The 20794-nt window shown below is 43.7% G+C and overlaps 1 protein-coding gene across 1 annotated transcript in view; it reads left to right on the top strand.

Annotated features, from left to right (window-relative positions):
• LOC147443215 (chloroplastic import inner membrane translocase subunit HP30-2-like) overlaps window positions 1–20257 on the top strand; it is a 47058-nt gene extending 26801 nt beyond the window's left edge. Inside the window, exons 2-6 of the mRNA XM_086529126.1 lie at window positions 19067–19185; window positions 19267–19393; window positions 19518–19663; window positions 19749–19811; window positions 19898–20257. Coding sequence (XP_086385252.1) covers window positions 19067–19185; window positions 19267–19393; window positions 19518–19663; window positions 19749–19811; window positions 19898–19922 — 480 coding nt within the window. The 3' untranslated portion in view covers window positions 19923–20257. The remainder of the gene's footprint in view (window positions 1–19066; window positions 19186–19266; window positions 19394–19517; window positions 19664–19748; window positions 19812–19897) is intronic.
• The last annotated feature ends 537 nt before the right edge of the window (window positions 20258–20794 follow it).

Here is a 20794-nt window from a genome sequence, read left to right as displayed (position 1 = left end):
TCACTTTTCAAAAAAAAGAGGGCTAAACAGCGTGTAGTTGAATAGGCCTTTATTGCTGCTCAAAGAAAAGGTGGTAACAACAATGTAGCCATTTCTCATGGTTCTTCTGCGAGTGGTAAATCACCTATTCCTAATCCTTCTGCTGGCAGCAATTCGTCTGGGAATTCTGGTGAAAAGGGCAAAATGAAGATGCGTTGCCATTATTCTAAAGCTACTGATCACTTGATCAAGCAGTGTCCTAAGTTGAAGGCAAAAGAGGCTAAGAAGAAAGAGGTTGGTTCTACTTTAAATGTAGCTATTGTTGAGTGTTTTGTGAAAGAGATTGTGATGTTGATGTTGATGAAGAATGGGTTCAGTTTTTAATTTTGTTACCATATACATGTGGTAGTGATGTGTGTGAACACACTTAGGACCGTCGGGGCATTTTTTCCCTCACTAGGAGGTTTTTTCCGCCATGCATTGTATAGACGCCCATTGTCACAAATTGGTGACGTGGCTGCCCAGTACACACACACACACATCCTCTCCTAGCATGGATTGCAGGTTGGCCAACACCGGGAATTTTGCGAAATGCTGACGTGGCATGACTGTACAGACCGCCCGGAAAAAGCGGCGCATACCACGGAATTCTGTACTGCTGTTGACGTGGCAGCCCGCAAATCTTGACGGATTTTTCGGCGTTGTTTTTACAGCTTTTGGCTACGCAAGTCTTGCTTTATTTTATGAGAGAGAGAGAGAGAGAGAGAGAGAGAGAGAGAGAGAGAGAGAGAGAGAGAGAGAGAGAGAGAGAGAGAGAGAGAGCCTTGATGCTTTATTTTTAGAAGGCTTTTGATTTTCAGCTTTTAGGGGCTCTGCTTTTAGCATCCCTTGTAATCTTTAAATATGTGGGCAGGGCCTCACAACTCAGAGCATTTGGACGCAGAGTCTGAGTGTGAGCGCCTGCCTATACTCTTGTACTTTGAACATAGATTAATACAAAAAGAAATACCGAAAGGGGCGCCAGCTTTTGGAGCCAATATCTCTAGGCACGGAACTCCGCCGGGCTAGTGTCGAATCAATTGTGAATTGTGAACTATTTTGAAGTGATTATTCGTGGTGTCGCGGTAGATTCTCGACTTGGAGTGTCCAAGTTTGCTATAGTGGTACCGGAGCACGACCGATTTCTCTCGTACAGGAAATCCGATCCTTTTTACGCGGCACCTATGGCTTCAGGCAAAGATCAGTCGACTTCCTTTGCATCCAGAGATGCGGGAAGAGATCACAATGAAGATTCACGCGAGGAGTACGACCTGCCTCGGTCTACTCCGGCGGAGCGTCGACAATTGATCGGCGATGAAACAAAGATGATGCTTAATTTTGCAAAGGACCCGAATTTGCAAAATATATGAGCCAAAGTTCTTTTGATGAGGTGCACACGCAGTGGCGGCAGACAACAAAACCACCTTGCAAACCCGCTCTCAAGAAACCTCCTACTTCTTGGAAGTATACAGAGCAAGAATTAGAAGAGGTGGTTGATGCACGAATTGCTCAGCTTTTTGATGCGCAGAACAAAGCTAAAAAAGCACGACAAAAAGCAGAAGAAAGGCGCTGACTTCCCGGGTTATTTGGGTCGTTAGTCTACATTTGAAAAGGCAGAGAAACAGAAGAAGCGTGTTCGATTTGAAGGAGTACCCAGTTCTTCTTCTTCCTCTTCTTCTGAGAGTTCTTCTAGCTCCTTTGACTCGAGCGAAGAAGACAGAAAAGGCAAAAAGCGAAGCAAAAAGCAACGCTTCGGAAAGGGCAAGAAAAAGGTAAATCTCGCCCCGTGGTTGACAGTTCTACAGAGGACTCGTCTTCAGATAGTTCGGATTCTGTTGACAGCAGCTTTTACGCAGAGAAGAAGAATTTTTATAAAGCCAACCAGTATGACTTTCTGGAAGACAAAGCAACTTTTACGCAGAGAAGAAGAATTTTTATAAAGCCAACCAGTATGACTTTCTGGAAGACAAAAGCAAGAAAGTCCGAGAGTTTAAGGAATGTGGAGATTCAATTAAATCTGACACGTTTTTTGGTTATAGAGATGCTTCGAAGGATTTGTCTTTTGTACAACAGTTTGACATAGCTTTCTTCGGAGGGCGTTACTCAGAGTACTCTAAGATTCGGAGAGCTGCCTCTTACTTTAAGGGGAATGCTCGAACTTGGTGGTCCACGCTTCTATTAAACAAGACAGCGCCAATTAAATGGCTGAAATTCAAGAGGCTTTTTATTTCTTCTTGGTTGACTCGAGAGTATAAACGCGACATACGAATTGCTTGGAACCATCTTCAGATGACCAAGAAGGATACAGTGGATGCTTATTGTGAGAGATTCTGGAGCTCTTTTCTACTTGCCTCTTCATTTAAGATCTCGTTCAAGGAACTAATTGAGCGGTTTACCTTGGATCTTCCTACAGAGATCCGAGATCACTCTTGGGAATTCCTTGGTACCACAAGAACAACGCCGTGGTCGACTATTGGGCGAGGAAAGTGACTTTGACCACAGAGAAGGGCAGAACCATTGTACTTGATGTAAAAATTAAGGGCGAGTCTGTCCCTATTGTATCGGCTTCGGCCATTTCAAAATTAATGAAATCCAGTTTGTTTGTTTACTCGATCTTTATGAAAGAGTTGAGTGATGAGGATAGGACAAATATGTCTAAACTTAATAAAGAACGCCAAGATTTTCTCCACTTTCATGCCGATTGCTTCTTAGAGGGCCTGCCAGGCGAGTTACCGTCCGCTCGTCTTGAAGATCATACTATTGATCTGATACCTGGAAACACACCACCGAACCAACCACCTTATCGTGTGAGCCGAGCCTAGAACGAAGAGATTATGAACCAAGTGAAAGACCTCTTGGAAAAAGGGTCTTGTCCAGGCTAGTACTTCACCGTATTGCTCTCCAGTGTTGTTGGTTTTGAAAAAAGACGGATCTTGGAGAATGTGCATCGATTATAGAGCTCTCCACAAAATCACCATCAAGAACAGATTTCCGATTCCTAGAATTGATGATATACTTGACCGACTTCAGGGATCCTCGTGCTTTAACAGGATCGACTTGAAAAGTGGATATCATCAGATCCGAATCGCGCCGAGAGATGTCTACAAGAGAGCCTTTCGGACGACTTTCGGGTTATTTGAGTTTTTGGTGATGCCTTTTGGCCTAACCAATGCTCCTGCGACATTTAACCGGATGATGGACAAGATTTTTTGAGAGTATAGACTATTTATTGGCACTTTCTTTGACGATATCATTGTTTTCTCCAAGGACGAGGCAGAACATAGAGAACATTTGCTTCAGGTCTTTCAGGCATTACGAGATCACAAGTTGGTGATTAATCGAAGAAAAGTGAACTTTTCCTACCAGAGATACACTTTTTGGGACACATTGTGTCAGCAGCAGGAGTGCAGATGGATCCGGCCAAGATAGAGACTATCCGTGATTGGCCCGATTTGAAGAATGTCCATGAAGTTAGAAGCTTCTTGGGATTGTGCTCGTACTATAGGTGGTTCATTAGAAAGTTTGCAGAGGTTGCTTCCCCTTTGCATATCTTGACACAGAAAGGAGTCCCTTTCTCGTGGGGACCCATAGAGGTGACTGCCTTTCAGACATTGAAAGAGAAATTGACTACGGGATGAGTTTTGACTTTGCCGGACTTGTAGAAGTCTTTGAAGCATATTGTGATGCTTGTGGTCGTAGTATGGGTGCGGTCTTAATGCAAGAAGGTCATGTCATTGCTTACGAGAGCCGATTGTTCTCAAGGCCGGAATTGACAGCACAGATTTATGAGAGAGAGCTTTTGGCGGTTATCCATGCTCTTACTCATTGGGGGCATTACCTACTCGGAGCGGATTTTAATGTCTTTACAGACCATCGCTACTTGCTATCGGAAAAGCAGATGCGGTGGGCGAACATCTTGTCACAGTTTCACTTCCAGATTGTCCATGTTCAGGGACAGAAGAATTTGGTGGCAGATGCTTTGTCTCGGAAGCCGTTGGTTCTGGCTATTTCTGCGATTCACCATAGGAGCTTCGAGAATATGGTCGATCAATATGCCACAGATACGGATTTTGCAGACGTTTTCACATGGATACAGGATGGGGAGACTGTAGCGGGATATTCCATTCGGGATGGCTACTTGATGAGGAAAACCATGTTGTGCGTTACACAGCCGTTGAGGGAAAAGGTTATGACGGAATGCCACTGTCCGCCTTTTACGGGTCACCGCCGCATTGCTACCATCTTGAAAGGGGTAGAGAGATACTTCTTTTGGCTGAGACTCAAGAAGGATGTGGACGAGCTGCTTGGTATTCCTGAAGGTCAAGTTTGACAAGCATAAAGCATAGGGATTGTTACAGCCTTTGCCCATACCGGCCCCTTGGGAAAGTATTGCAATGGATTTCATTTTTGATCTCCCGAGAACACAGAGTGGTCACGATGGTATCTGGACTGTTATTGACAGATTTAGCAAGCAGGCTCATTTCATTTCAGTGAAGAAAACAGTCAAGCCAGATCATTTAGCGAGACTGTTTGTGGCCCAGATTTTCAGATTACATGGCATGCCTAAGACGATTGTCTTCGACAGGGACCCCAGATTTACGAGTTTGTTTTGGAAGGCAATTTGGGAGAACATTGGCACGCGGTGGCAGTTCTCGTCATCTCTCCACCCGTAGACTGACGGGCAATCTGAGATAGCCTACTCAGTGGTTTTAGATTTATTGACGTCTTACATCTTAGATCAGGAGACACAATGGGAAAAGTATCTATCTTTGGTGGAATTTACCTACAACAACACGATACACTCTTCGACGGGGAAGGCGCCATTTGAGATTATTGAAGGTGTGGCGAAGGTTCCACCCTTCCTAAGCACGAAAGATAAGATTTTTGAAGCTGATGAGTATACGCGCAACTTAGACACAGCTTTTGCCAAGGTCCGCGAGGCTTTGCAGAAATCTCAGGAAAGATAGAAAAAGGCAGCAGATCGCCATCATCGTGATTTGAAATTGAAGGAGTGATTGGGTGCTCTTACGTTTTGAGAAGGCACGCCTGAGAAAGAAGAAGGGAAAGGAGAGGCTTTTTCCAAAGCTTAGTATGAGATACTATGGATCTTTCCAGATCTTCGGAAAGATCAATGATGTCTCCTTTCGACTGAAACTGCCTGACACTTGGAGGATTCACAATGCATTTCATGTGAGTCTCTTGAAACCTTTCAAAGGTGATGTGCCCGAAGATGGGGAGTTTGATGAGCAACCTGAAGTGGAAGAAAACGAGGAGATCCTTGTTCCTGAATAGATTTTGGCACATAAGGACAGAAAGAATAAGGGCGGTTCTTGGTTAAATTCAAGAACTATCCTGCATTGGATGCGAAGTGGATGGAGGAGGAGGACCTAGCAGATACTCCTCAGATTGTGAAACTTTACCTTGAAGCTTTTGATTTAGCATAGTCTATTCCAAATGGAACCCCGAATTCAGCTTGGCCGGAGATCTGGTGCAGTGGGTGTGCACAAGAGGGGAGTTACTCCGCTCTTTTGTCAACAGATGCCTCGATTTTAGAATACTAGAGTCATTGATGTCTCTTTGAGCTTCAGGGATACTGAGAGCTAACAGTATTCTGCTGTATGACTTTATGAAATGGAATTCCCGAATATGAAACTGATTTGTTCTCGACTTGTTTTTAAGTGCAGGAACTAATAGACGAAATGATTGCAGCATTTTGGTCTGAATGATCTTGATAGACATGGTTGCAATAGGGATTAATCAATCGGGCATCTTTGAGGTCTGAGTGGATCTAGATGCGATTGCTAATTGCATTGCCGATAAATCATGGTCTGAGATCCGAATGAATGTTGAATGTGATTTGTCATGTGATGTCCTGTGATGTCTAGTGATGTCGTGTGATGTGACTGTCGATTGGTACATGTGCTAGATGTGTGTTCCTAGTGCGTAGGTACTCACAGTCAATGTCTGCTAAGACAGTTTATGGCTTTTGTCTGTTTTGCAAGCGTAATCGAGGGCAATTACAATGCTTTAAAGAGGGGGGTATGTCACAAATTGGTGACGTGGTTGCCCAGTACACACACACACATCCTCTCCTAGCATGGATTGCAGGTTGGCCAGCACCGGAAATTACGCGAAATGCTAACGTGGCATGACTGTATGGACTGCCCGGAAAAAGCAGCGCATACCACGGAATTCCGTACTGTTGCTGACGTGGCAGCCCGCAAATCGCGGCAGATTTTTCAGCGCTGTTTTTACAGCTTTTGGCTACGCAAGTCTTGCTTTATTTTATGCGAGAGAGAGAGAGAGAGAGAGAGAGAGAGAGAGAGAGAGAGAGAGAGAGAGAGAGAGAGAGAGCCTTGATGCTTTATTTTTAGAAGGCTTTTGATTTTCAGCTTTTAGGGGCTCTGCTTTTAGCATCCCTTGTAATCTTTAAATATGTGGGGAGGGCCTCACAACTCAGAGCATTTGGACGTAGAGTTTGAGTGTGAGCGCCTGCCTACACTCTTGTACTTTGAACACAGATTAATACAAAAAGAAATACCGAAAGGGGCGCCAGTCCTTGGGGCCAATATCTCTAGGCACGGAACTCCACCGTTAGTGTCGAATCAATCGTGAACTGTAAACCATTTTGAAGTGATTATTTGTGGTGTCGCGGTAGATTCTCGACTTGGAGTGTCCCAAGTCCGTTACATCCATCACTTTAGGGCTATCTATCTTTCCATTGTACACTAAGTAATATACTCTTTGTTGTGTGCCCTGAGCTTCCTTCGTCTTCTCCAAGCTGTGTGTTTTCCTGCAGCCGTAATTCCAACAAATTAAGTGGGTAAAGCCTCGGACGATTGGGCAAGCACACGGTAACAAGAATTATTACCCTATTTCAAAATGTAGAACACATTCAGGAACCAACAGATTAAATGGTACCTTGACAGGGTTTGTTTGTTGGTGAAACTGGAGTATATTTCAAAAAAGAATTATGCTATCCTTCATGGAGCAAAAAAGGGTAGGAAAATTAGATGGGCAAACCTGTTGTTTCAAAGGTTGAACATAGAGCTGTATGTTAAGAAGAAAAGTTTTTATGTAAAACCATCGTTGAAGCTGAAAAGGAGAAAGCTAGACTTGCAGGAAACTGAAGAATTCAAAGGCACTTTACTTGCAATTGGAAAAGGGGAGAAATTAGGTTTGATTGTCAGATTGGACTTGCACATGCATACAAAGCTTTGGAATTAGTGAAGAATTTCATTGGTCAAGGACTACATTGTGTTGCAAAGAGAGAAGTTTCAATTGCAAGGACAAATTTCAGAGTTGCAGGAAGTGTCAAAAAGATCTGAAGAGGATGCAAAGTTAATTCAGGACATGGATAGTCTATAGCTGCTTTGAGAGAAGACTTGAAGAAAGCCAAATGTTGTCACTTTTTATAAAACACATTTGCACAGAAGGGAAAGCACTGCAGAGAAATTTCAGGAATCGAGAGACAAGTGATTAGAGGCATTAAGTGAACAAATGCATTTGCTGAGTTCTGATCACTCAAAGTTGTATTCAGAAAATGGTATTTTATTGAGCAAGGTACAAGCATGCAAAGAGCTGGAAACAAAGCTTAGGGAAGTATGTGAGGATGACATTGACCTGGATGGATGGTATTTGTCCACACAAGAAGTAGATGTTTTGAAGTCAGAGGTGAGAAAGCAAGGTGAACAAGTTTGGGTGGAATTGAAGAAGAAATTATTCTCCTTGGGAACAAATCTCACCAAATTTTTACAAAAGAAGTGGCAAATGCTGAGTAGATGGTAGAGCTAAAATCAAACACAACAACCAAGAAACATGCAAGTTGCAGCTCAGGGATAGGACACAGATATAGGAAACATGCAGGGGACTGCAACTGAACATGATCTTTTTACTTTGGTAGAGGTTGCAAGACAACAAGATTTAATGAGAGGAGCAAGGATATGGAAGAGGTACAACAATATGTTGAGGAGACTACAAGAGGGGAAGCTGAAGCAAAACAAGGGATTGCAGAAGTGGTTCAAGAAATATTAGGGGAAAAATCGGTTCAGGTTCAAGGTAAAAGCTTGGGAGTAAATCATGAAAAGAATTCAGAAGAAGTTGAGAACTTGAAGGCACAGCAATTAGGGGATGTGGTAATGATTGAAAGTGCTTACTCTTTGGGGGAGCCCTCAGGGGACCAAAGGTAGCAATATGCATGATTGACTAAACAAAAGTGTTTTTAAACACTGAAGGGTTTTGAAAATGGAAAAGGTGGTAACTTTAATATGTGAATACATCTTGGATTTGGTTCCAGGTACTGCAATCCATGTGGAAGAACTTACCAATACCTGATTTTGATGGGTCAAGGGATTTATGGGATTCAAATCAAAAGTTTTGACTTTGAAAAACTTTTTGGCCACCGGGCTGTGCCACGTGTTAAAGTCTAGTAGGTTCTATATTTACAGTTTGGTTTTTGTAGTTTTTCAGTACGTGGTCAGGATTTGTAATGGGAAATGAACATGCCTCTTCATGGGGAAATAAAAATGTTTTGTACGGCATAGTTGTAAGGCACATGAACGAAGAAAGAAGAAGAACCAAGTTCTCTATATTTCCATGGTATTCTTTGAGTTTCCGTGTTTCAGTTTTTGTTCAGTGCCTTTAGTAATCTGCAGTAACCCGCGTCTTTAAGGAAAGTTTACTGTACATTAATGGAAAGCTTTAGTGTTAATTATTCTCTATGCTCTATTGTTACGGAACCCCATAACATCAACGCAGTCTCAGTGTGATGGCTAACTTAGCCATAAAAAAATCATATTTTCTCTTTTAATGTTTATGAATTATAAGGTTGAAAAATGGAATAGGGCATGTGCCTTTTGTCTACTACAAGCAGATCTGAATCCTACTATTGATCTAGAATACACGTGTGATGTTTGACATTTCATACAACTATTTTTCAATACATATACATACATGCATAATGTATAGTGGCGTTTCAGTCAGGCGTTTCACCAAGCCTTCATAGTGGCTGAGACTTTTTGGGGTGAAACACCCCATTTCGGCCATGAAATGTTTCGGGGCTGAAACGTTTCGCATGTCCAGTTCCTCTCCTAGATACCACCCCTCGCGGTATTTGTTTATTACATTAAAATTTAGTTCAATACATAAAGTATTGAGAGAGAGAGAGAGAGAGAGAGAGAGAGAGAGAGAGAGAGAGAGAGAGAGAGAGAGAGAGAGAGAGAGAGTCACAAAGTGATGACGTGGCATACCCAACTGGAAGAGAAATGGCCGACTAGACAAGAAAAACTGAACCGAGAAGATGGGCTGTGGGCCTATGAGCTGAAAAGAACTTATTAAGCATTGGTCGTGGGCCCAGAACCCTAAAAGACGAAAGCTTGGACTTTGTGAGAGATTTTCGTAAATAGTGCTGACATGCTGACGTGGCAATCTGTACGATGACGTTGCAAGACAATACAGACTTTTTTGCATTTTGCGCTGCTGGTGCCACATGGTAGGCTATATGGATTTCCACGATTTGCGTTGGGCTGATGACGTGGTAGCTTTAGTGCTAGCTTTTGGGATCAGATGCTTTTGGGTCAAAGTGCTTTTGATCGATGCTTTTGGGGCTCTGCTTTTGGGCATCCCTATAAGAATAAAAGAGCCCTTGGGCCTTTCACTTTGCAGAGCATATGGACGCAGAGTCTGAGAAAAGAGGACCCTCAGGAGTTGTACTTTGTAGTGATCAATAATAAAGAAATACCGAAAGGGGCGCATGTCCTTGGGGCTAGTGCTTTTGGGCGCGGAACTCCGCCGTGCTGTGTTGGCTCTCTCTCTCTCTAAAGTTTCTGTTCGTGTGTTGCTATTGATTTCTCGTTTGGAGTGTCCAAGCTTGTAAGAGTGGTATCAGGGCTCAAAAAGATTCTTCTTCTACGAAGGATCCGATTCCATCTGTAGCACGTAGGTTCTCAATGAGAATTTGACAGAGCAGACAAGATTTTGTTTGTGAAAGAATCTTCGTGTCCTGACCCCGGACTTATTAGCCACTCCCACCCTTAGTCCATTGCGCATCGGGCGTGCTCCCCGTTTTCATTGCTTTGTCTTATGGGGCATAAGCCATAAAGAACCCAAAATCACACATGGGTTCTCGTGGAGAAGCCGACAGGGATCACACCTCTCATCGGGAAGGCAAAGAAAAGTTGAAACCATGCGTGGGAACTGAAGAAAAGAATGAAGAATTGGGCAAATTTTCAACGGGGAAGTTTGAAAGAGCGGAGTACAAAAGTTGATTGCAGGTTGACACGTGTGTGGAAAGATTGATGAAGTACTCTAGAGACCCAATTTGCGAAACACTTGAAGAAGTACCCGATGGATGAGATTCACTCGAGATGGCAATAGGCCATTGATTCTCCTCTGAGGTCGGGAAGAAAGTTGAAAGCACAGACCAGTCCAAAAAACTGTACTCGCAGAAAGAGCTAGACAGAGTTCTTGACAAGAAGATGAACCAGATAATGAAATGCTTGAAGCACTCTAGGGAGAAGAGGAAATCGATGGATTTGCCTGGTTATTTGGGCCGGAAGTCGAGTTTTGAGGTGGCAAGCAGATCCAAGAAGCATGCTCGTTTCGAGGATACTCAAATTTTTCTTCGTCTTCAAAGAGTTCCAACAATTTGTCGTCCTCTAGTTCCAGGGAGGATGAGAAAAGGTGGAAGAAGCGGAGAAAAAGCAAGAGAAGTAGATTTGTGAAAAAGTCTAGAAGTCATGGGAGGCCATCTAGCAGTTCGGAGGAGGAGAGCTCGTCCTCTTCTGATAGTGAACAGATGAGTAAGAAAACCAAGGAGTTCAAGGAAGGGGGTCATGCCGTTATGTTTTGAGACGTTTTCAGGCACCGGGACACCCATTGAGCCCACGAGTTTGTACAAGAGTTTGACGTGGCCTTCTTTAGAGGTTGGTTCATGGAACATTCAAAGGTGCGAAGGGCGGCATCCTACTTGAAAAGAACTGCACATACATGGTGGTCTACTCTATTGTTACATATAGCGCCACCTGCAACGTGGGTAAAATTCAAGAAGATTTCTAGGTCGACTTGGATATCAGACGAATATGAAAGAGATGTCATCATGGCTTGGCATCACTTGAGAATGACTAAGAAAGATACATTGGATGACTACTGCTAGAGGTTTTAGGATACTTATTTGCAAGTGTCTTCGTTTTGGATGATTACTTTGGAGACGAGATTGAGTGGTTTTGTTGTGGATTGACAAAAGAGATTCAAGAGTATTGTCTAACCTAGACGTCTGACTCTATTCAGAGACTTATGGGACATGCTAAGGCAAGGATTTGGAATGCATGCAAGCTCATTGATTTATCCTATTGACAGGATAGTATCCACCTCAAGAGGGCAAGAGTCTTCAAGAGAAGATTAGATCCATCTTACGGTCATACTTATTGAACGTCAACTTCTCAGTGACTGGATTGTTGGAGTTTGCATCTCTACTTGTGCTACCTGAGAAACTGCCCACATCTTTGATCAACTCGGATTTCGAGGTGAGCACCTTCAGGACCAACTATTGCATGCGTTGGTCTCTCTGCGCCTCCCAAGGCCGCTCCCCTTTCTTCGGCCGCTATGCGTTGGGCTTCGTGTGCTTGTTGACGCTCAAGATCCATAGCTGCCTTTCTTTCTTCAGCTGCCAAGCGCGTTTGTTCACGCTCACGCTCCAAGGCTGCCTTTCTTTCTTCAGCCGCCAAGCGCGTTTGTTCATGCTTACGCTCCAAGACTGCCTTTCTTTCTTTGCGCTCGCAATCCAAGGCGGCGCTTGTTGTAGCATCATGTCCATCATCGACTTGACCAAAGCCTCCATAGGATTTGGTGCAACCCGTGGCGTAGATGGGGATGGGGAGGATCATAAAAAAATCCTCCTGGTGGGGAAACTTCTTCGTCACCATCTTCACTTTCATCACCTTCACGCAAAGTATCCATTTCGCTTCTGGTGATGACCATACGTTGAGATCTTGGGTAATTAAGTTCTCGAGAAACTTGGGTTCTTGAGGTTCTTGAGTTCTTTAGCTTGCAATCGGCGTTTGAGAAGGCTTGTCTCTTACCCGAGCTCGACTCTTCTCTGTGGGCGCACCCATTGGCGGCCTTGCGCTCACACCAAAGTTGCTTTTTCCAACCTCATGTCGATTGGCAGGCTGCTAAGTGCACGGTCCGCTCTCAATGAGTGAAAAGAGGAACAAGAGGAGGCTGAACAAGCCCTTCATTCTTGGATTACCTGTCACTCTTCAAAAATATGATTAGGAATCAACATGCCCAAGTGGACTTGGGTTACGTGCGATTGCAAAAAGCAAAAAATTTCTTGTGGTTCTTTCCTTGAGTGATACAGGACACTGTCAAAGCTCTGATACCAATGTAAGGTGCAGCGGAAGTGAATGTTGATATTGCTCAAGATGAGTGCTCCGAACTGTGCTCAAGGGTTCTTTTTACTTACGGAAGGGAGAGCCTTCCGTTCTTTAGTGAGAGAGTGCAGTGATCACGAACAAAGTGAATGCTAGTGTGAATAAAGGTGTTGAGACTGAGAGAAAGAGAGAGAAGAATACGACACCAGACGGTTCTCAAACCCCCCTCTCTATAGCGAGAGAGGTCTATGCTATAGGTTGCACAAATATGGTACAATGGTCTAGATGCAATGGACTTGCCGACGATGTTGATGACAATGATGACGACGGGCTGAAAACTGAAAACGCTAGGGCTGAAATGCTGAAATCTACAAAATGTTGACTTTTTGCTGAGTATTGACACTATGTCGAGGAGGATGGCGATGATGACGACTCGACGACGATGTGCTGAAAACGTAGATGCTGAAATCTAAAAACAACGGGCTGAAACTGTAAACGCCGGCTGACTTGACGAAGGATCTGCTACAGGTAGGTGAGATCTGCGAGGCTATGGCTAAATCTGCAAATGTAGATGGCTGAAAACTGAAAACTGAAAACGCTGATCTATCTGCAAGTCTAGAAAATGCTAGGGCTGATCTACTTAAGTTTGCTTAAACGCTAGGCTGATCTGCAAATGCAAAAACGCTAGGTTCGGTGGACTGAAAACGCTAGGTTTCCTGCCGGTCTTGCTGAGAAGATGCACTCCAAGTTGCCTGAGCTCCTTTTGCTGCTTTTGCTTCTATTGAGTGACCACTGGGTTTCTTTTATATTTCCTTAGCAATTTGCCCTACTTACTTTTCCAACAAAAGTCATTTATTAATAAATAAGTGAAAAATGTGTATTATGGGAAAAAAGGGGTCTATGCTCTTTAAAATGTTCATGATGGGTACTGAATGCCATGCTGATGATTATGCTGCGTCACGTGACACATTTAACCCTATGTGTACGTGGACAAGCTACAACACGACCAGGGTTCAGTTCAGTCAAGTCAGTCTAGAATAGGAAGTGATCTGGCACTTTTGTGAGTCTGTTCGCAGACCGTGCATGTCCAGACACTTAGAGTAGATGCATATCCTCTGGTTGCACACAACATAATCATTAGATTTCCATCAGAACCCATCAAGAGCATTTTTACAGTGCATAGACCTATTTTTCCTATTTTTGACATTTTTCACTTATTAATTTTAAGTGATTTTTGTTGGGAACTGGGTAGGGCAATTTTGCTAAGCTTGTATATAAGAAAACTTAGTGCTAGCACGTTCTGGCAGAAGAGGCAGTAGGAACTTCGGTTCAACAGGCACCTTCTCAGCAGGACCGCAACAGGCCTAGCGTTTTTGCAACACAGCAGCAAGGACCTAGCGTTTTGCAACCACAAATCAGCCCTTGGCTTTTTTGCATTGCAGATCAGCCTCGGCGACCACAAGACACAGCAGATCAGCCCTAGCGATAGCAGATTCCCCAGTGACAGCAGATCAACCCTAGCGTTAGCAGTTTCCTCAGCAAAGATAGATTTCAGTCCCTAGCGTTTTTGGTTTGCAGGTCCACCTCAGCGTTTTTGCAGATTTTCGCGACGGAATCAGCCCTAGACTCGGCGTTTTCAGTTTTCAGCAGTCAATTTCTGCAATAGAATCCCCAAACCTCGCAGATCTCACCTTCCCGTAGCAGATCCTTGCCGCACATAGAGAGAAATAGATAGAGAGAGAGAGATAGAGAGTGAGAAGATCGACACAGTACTGGGGACCAGAAGATGGGCTGGTTCCCCCCCGTAATAGTATCTTTATTACCGAGGAAAAGTCTATACAAGCACTTGAACCGAACGTATTACCACGTTCGTTCTAGAATAAGACTTGATGGTTCCTGGAAGCCTCGGCTTCCTATTCCTAGGGCAAAACCCTATTCCAAGGAACTTCCGTTCCTTATTCCAAATCCTCGAGAATCAAGGTTCTTGCCTCTGGATCTCACCTTCTAGACTCAGGGCATGACATCCCTGCAACTCTTTTCTAACTCTGTTTCCGGAGTCCTCTTCCTGCAGATTAACTCCGCTTTTGTGGACACGAAGTCCTTCCCTTGGGAATTTCAACTTCCGGATCACATCTCGAGAGTCTACCTCTCTTCGATCCGTGGATCTGCTTCCCAAACTTGGGTACGAAACCCTTGGGCTGATCTGGCTCTGGTTCCTCATAGCGCTTTTCTTCTGCAGAGGCTCATGCCTTCCTCTGCTCCTACTTCCTCACGAAGAGGAAGTACACCTGCAATCAAATACCTAGAGATCATAACATGAAAATCGTACCTTCAAAGTCTCACGCTCGTAACGCAACTCGGTTCTCGAAAAAGCAATTTCCCGGAAGAGATCTCTACATAGAAAATCCTCTCTTCCAATCCTACACACAAAAGAGGTGTGTTCGAGAGTTCCTTCTCGTAAATCAGCCCCGTCTACGATGTTTATGGGCTGAAAACAGAGAAAAACAGCAACTTGTCGCAATGGAAACACGCTCCGTAAGCACTTCTTCGCGAGGGAACTCGCGCACTGGGTCTTGGCGACATGTAGTACACTGGGGGCAGTCATGGGCACCACCGGCAAACGTCTTCTTTGCGAGTGAACTCTGCAGCACCTTCTCCTTCTTGCAAAAACTGATCCTCCCCTCTGAGTGAGGGCATGTGATGCTTTTATAGCTCCTAGCCACGGGCACAATAGCTGTCGCGTAGAGATCGCGGCCATTTTTTTTTTTTAATAAATTTTTTTTCTCCTTTTTTTTTTTTGGCTGTTCTGCCGGAAAAAGAGAGAAAACGCTGGCTGATCAGTTGCCCTATTTATCAGATAGCTGCCCACTTATTAAGTGGGTGACCGGCGTATTTTAAAATAGTCTGAATCTGCCAAAAAACTCAATAAAACCTTATAAGTTAAAACAATGCTTTCACAACACTTCCCAGACGTCACTGGATGCAATCACATGCGCAGTTGCAATGCAGACACAGACTTCTTCGCGGGAAAGCATTTGCTTTCTCGAAAAGCAATTCCGCTTCCTTAGAAAGCATCTGTATTTTCCTCAAAGTTTCCTCTGAACCCATCTTCATTCAAGTGCTTGCTTTTCCTTGTGCACAATTCTAACACAGTTCGGAATTTCCTCCTGACTTTGGATATTCCCTTTCCGATGCACTCGTCACCCACCTTGTGACGCATCAGGAATACCCATCACCTAGTCCTTTCCTACGGAACTTACGGTACAATCTTCTTCATGATGTTGTATGTCACCCATTCTATGACGCATCAGAGATGTCCGTTCCCGGATGGTCGGATACTTCTTTCCGATGCTCCCTGTCACCCATCCTATGTGACGCATCAGAAGTACCCGTTCTTGGTGGCCTTACAAATATTCCCGTTCTCAGTGCTCCCGTCATTACTTTGAATGATGCACTAGGAATATTCTGTACTCGGATGTCTCCAGTGAGAAAAACCCTCTCACTTAAAATTCCAATAATTCATTTAGAATTATTTTTCCTGTTGTTCCAAGCGAGAAAACCCTCTCACTTATAAATCCAATTATTCATTTAGAATTATTTTTCTAGCAGATAAAGCCCATTTAGCAATACCATTGTTTGCGTGTGTTTGATGAACGGTTTGACACTCGGTCTATATGTTCATCTACATTGCATGCACAGTCTTTAAAGAAGACTAGAATTTTTCCACTCACTTTACATGGAATGGGTATGTTCATGTTTTTGTGTTGGAAGTGGTTTCATGAATTTTCATCCTCGGAGATTCTTGAAGAAGGTAGATGCATGACTACAGACGAAGTTGAAGCATTGAAGTAGCCTCAAAAGACTTTGTGTCGCTTTCGGTGCGGTCCAAAGAAGAAAGCGTTGCAGACCTTTATGAAGTTCAAGTATCGCATGACCCACGCATCAGAGTGGGCCGGCGAAGAGTCCTTTCCAGGATTCCAAACGCTGTTGGCGATCTCCTTCGACGCCTTATAGTTCGGTACCAATACCTCACTTTGAAAAGGAGGGGATGTCACATGACACATCTAACCCTATGTGTACGTGGACAAGCTACAACATGACCAGGGTTCAGTTCGATCAAGTCAATCTAGAATAGGAAGTGATCTGGCACTTTTGTGAGTCTGTTTGCAGACCGTGCATGTCCAAACACTTACAGTAGATGCATATCCTCTGGTTGCACATAGCATGATCTTCAGATTTCCATCAGAACCCATCTGGAGCATTTCTACAATGCATAGACCTATTTTTCCTATTTTTGACATTTTTCACTTATTATTTTTAAGTGACTTTTGTTGGGAACTGGGTAGGGCAATTTTGCTAAGCTTGTATATAAGAAGACCTAGCGCTAGTACTTTCTGGCAGAAGAGGCAGCAGGAACTTCGGTTCAACAAGCACCTTCTCAGTAGGACCCAAGCAGGCCTAGCGTTTTTGCAACATAGCAGCAAGGACCTAGCGTTTTGCAACCACAGATCAGCCCTTGGCGTCTTTGCATGGCAGATTAGCCTCGGCGACCACAAGACATAGCAGATCAACCCTAGCGATAGCAGATTCCCCAGTGACAGCAGATCAGCTCTAGCGTCAGCAGTTTCCTCAGCAAAGACAGATTTCAGCCCCTAGCGTTTTTGGTTTGCAGGTCCACCTCAGCGTTTTTGCAGATCTTCGCGACGGAATCAGCCCTAGACTCAGCGTTTTCAGCAGTCAGTTTCCGCTGTAGAACCCCCAAACCTCGCAGATCTCACCTTCTCGCAGTAGATCCTCGCCGCACGGTCAGATCTAGCGTAGTTTGCAGATTCAGCCCGGAAAACGCAGATTTCAGCATCTGCGTTTTCAGCGCGTCGTCGTCCCATCGTCGTCACCGACATAGAGTCAGAATTCAGCAAATAAAGATTTGCAGATTTCAACCATTAGCATTTTCAGATTTCAGCCCGTCTCGTCGTCGTCCTCATCGTCGTTGACATCGTCGGCAAGTCCCAAGCATTGTAGAGATGTGTGCAATCAATAGTAGACCGCTCTCGCCATAGAGAGTGGGGCCTTCGAAGGAGGATTTGACACCATACTGGTGTCGTATTCTTCTCTCTCTATCTCTCAGTCTCAACACCTTCATTCACAGTGTTCACCACTTTGTTTGTGTCCATTGCACTCTCTCACTAAAGGAACGGAAGGCTCTCCCTTCCGTAAGTAAAAAGGAACCTTGAGCACAATTCAAGCACTCATCTTGAGCAAAGTTCAACATTCACATCCACTGCACCTTACATGCTGTGTGCAATCAGAGGATATGCAACTAATCTAAGTGCCTGGACATGCATGGCCTGCGCACAGGCTCACAAAGGTGCCAAAACACTACCTAAGCTGACCTGAACCCTAGACCTGAGATAGCTTGTCCACATGCACATAGGGTTAGATGTGCACGTGATATCAGGCACCTGCTATTTTTGAATCGCCAAATCAACCACTTGCTATTTTTGGGTCGCTTAGTCAACCACTTGCTATTTTTGGATTGCCATTTCAACCACCTTCTATTTTTGGGTAGTTGAGTCCACCACTTGGTATTTTTGGATCGCCATCTCAACCACCTACTATTTTTGGTCGGCAAGCTCCTCAAGCTCCTCTCCACTAGGCGCCCTATAAGCTGCTCAAGCTCCTAAAGTAAAGTTTGCGTAGTCAACAATTGTCACATTATGAGATATGGGAACGATTTCATTCTCTCTTCAGAGTGGGATTTGGGCCTTTGTCCAGGATGATGATTTACACTGATGAAGGATGCCTTGGGATATTCTTGCTGGAGCTACGCAGGCACAGACATGCTTCATTATGGAGTTCTACACACTCTAGCAAAGGACCATTCAGAGGTAGCTGACAGATCTCTTCCAGAGCAGCAGCTCTCAGCAGGACCCCATGACACGTTAGTTTTCAGCTCATGGGACTCTCCTAGATAGAGCTACATAGATTAGTAGATCTTGACGCTCTCATGCTTCTGGGAGATCACCTCACCGACATATTCACCATAGCCACATCTAGGCCATTACTGAGAGGCATAGAGTAGCTCCTACGAGGTTCTTTAGAGGAGATTGATGCCATGATGCATCAGCCCTTGAGACTGCATGTGATGGTACTTATAAGGGCAGCTCATCAGGCTTTGGCAGATAGGCAACCAGCTGGCTCTACTGGTTCAATTATTTGTTCATATTTTAGCAATTGTTACCTTAATCTAGTGTATTTCTTTAGTGGACATGTGGATTGTATGACGACAATGTAATTTTCTGGTCTCATAGGCTGAGCTCGTCTACTCTCTCAATTCCGCTGTATCCGACATTGGGCCATGAGCTTGTCATCTTGTTTGCCTTGTTTGCTGCAAATTATGCAAAATTGCAGTTATATGGTTTGATGGTTATGTCGTATTGTGGCAACTCTAGGACCAGCATCTCCTCATAGGTCATTTTCCGCTTTTCCTCACATTATCTAAGGTATATAACGTTGCAGCTGTCTGTTTTTTCCTAGTTAATTTCTTGCTTTAGCTTTGCCTCGTTAAAAGATGACAAATTAGTCTGGCTGTATCTGACCAGTTGTGTTCAAATCTAGCATTTTTCTCTTAGGGTTTAGTAGTTCGTATGACGATGGTCTCTCTCTCTCTCATGCAGGCTTTAGCAGGCGGTCCTCTAGTTCAAGCTCGTAATTTTGCAATAATGACTGGAGTAAATTCAGGATTGGCTTGTGCAATGCGGCGAGCAAGAGGAGGCGTTGAAGATTTGCAGACAAGGTTGGGTATTTGTTTGGTAAAGTTTTGTGTTCTGTCCTGGACAGCTGAAAAGGATTTACATGTTTGTGTTACATTTTACAGTGTAGTATCTGGTTTTGGATCGGGTGCATTGTTCTCTTTAGTCAGTGGTGTGGGAGGTCCGGATAGATTCTCCAATGCTGTTATGACCGGAGCATTGTTTGCTCTTATACAAGGGGGCATGCACAAGGTGTGCTACAGAATCCTCAGTAAAAAGCATGATTACAACATTATCAATAAGGACTTCTTCATTCCCTCTTCCATGCATATTGTGCATGTTTGTTCTGATTCACCTTCCTTCGGTGGGTTTGTAGCTGGGTAAAGCTGCTCAACCTCCTCCAAATGATATTTTCTACATCAATGGAAAGATGATGCTACACAATCTTGGCTTGGACCGCTATGAAAAGAACTTCAAGAAAGGCCTACTCACAGATAGCACTTTGCCTTTATTGAATGATAGGTAGGTTGTACTTTTGGTTCAGCCTGTTTACCTGAAAGCTCAATTGCTCTGATAAGAAAAGATAAATTTTTACTTGCTGCTGCAGTGCATTGCAAGATGCAAAGATCCCACCGGGGCCTAGGCTTCTCATCTTGGATTATGTGAAAAGGTGATATTGACTTTACTTCGAAAATTTGATGGCTGGTATGCCGCGTTATTTGTGTTATATAATTTGGGTATTCTTTCTTTTTGCAGGAACCCACAATTGCGCATGGGATGAGGTCCAAATTATCCAGTACGGCGTGCACAGACAAATTAGTGCATTCTTTACTGATTTCTCGCAATGTGAGAGTATTCAGCCTTGTCAACTTATCTTGTGGATTGCAGCAGAGAGGTGAATTTATGCTAGCAGATTATGTCTGTAAATACCAAGCCATTGGTATCAAGCTCTCGCTCTGTTATACTCTTGGTTTCTAGTCTCTAGGCTTGTGGGCTTGTTTTTACCTTCACGCTTTCAAATCTTAGCTAAGTGTTGTTAGCACCAGCCAATTTTATGGCTAATTATATGAAAGAATGCTAGAAAGGCAATTGATTTTTAATTCTTGCAGTACACAATGGTTGGAATCTTCGGGAAAGGCTGTAAGGTCCTTTGGAAAGCTTCATTGGGGCAATGCATGACGGCACCTTGTTAGAACTAGCACTGTTGCTTTTACAGAGCACAGAGGGGATGATGAAGGTTGGATGTTTGATAGAACAAAAATAGGCACTTAATTCAACGTAACTGTCATTTAATAATTGATACTTTTAACTCCTCTCAAATGGCATTTAGGGAACTGCTAAGGCTCACTTAATCCCTTCATTTTTATAAAAACGGATGACTTAGGTGAGAGGCTTGAATTCTATGTATTAATGTATTCAAATCCTCAGTTGGATGTGTTTATACAAGTGATTCAGCAACCAGAACGAGGGCACTTCAGGTGTTGATTGATAATAAGACGGGCCGCCTCTTCGTACTTCCAAATTCTTTTGAATTAGTATGTTGATGCTATCATCGGTTCAAATGAGACTCTGGTTCTATAGGATGCTTGTGTCCGCAAGAAGTGTGACATCTATAACGGATGAAACAGAAGTGCTCCACCCAGGAATAAGTGG

This window comes from Adiantum capillus-veneris, chromosome 14, assembly GCF_014529385.1.
Source record: "Adiantum capillus-veneris isolate H3 chromosome 14, ASM1452938v2, whole genome shotgun sequence".
NCBI classification, from domain to species: domain Eukaryota; kingdom Viridiplantae; phylum Streptophyta; class Polypodiopsida; order Polypodiales; family Pteridaceae; genus Adiantum; species Adiantum capillus-veneris.
The sequence above is the reverse complement of the archived record's forward strand: the minus strand, read 5'-3'. Positions and strand labels throughout refer to the sequence as shown.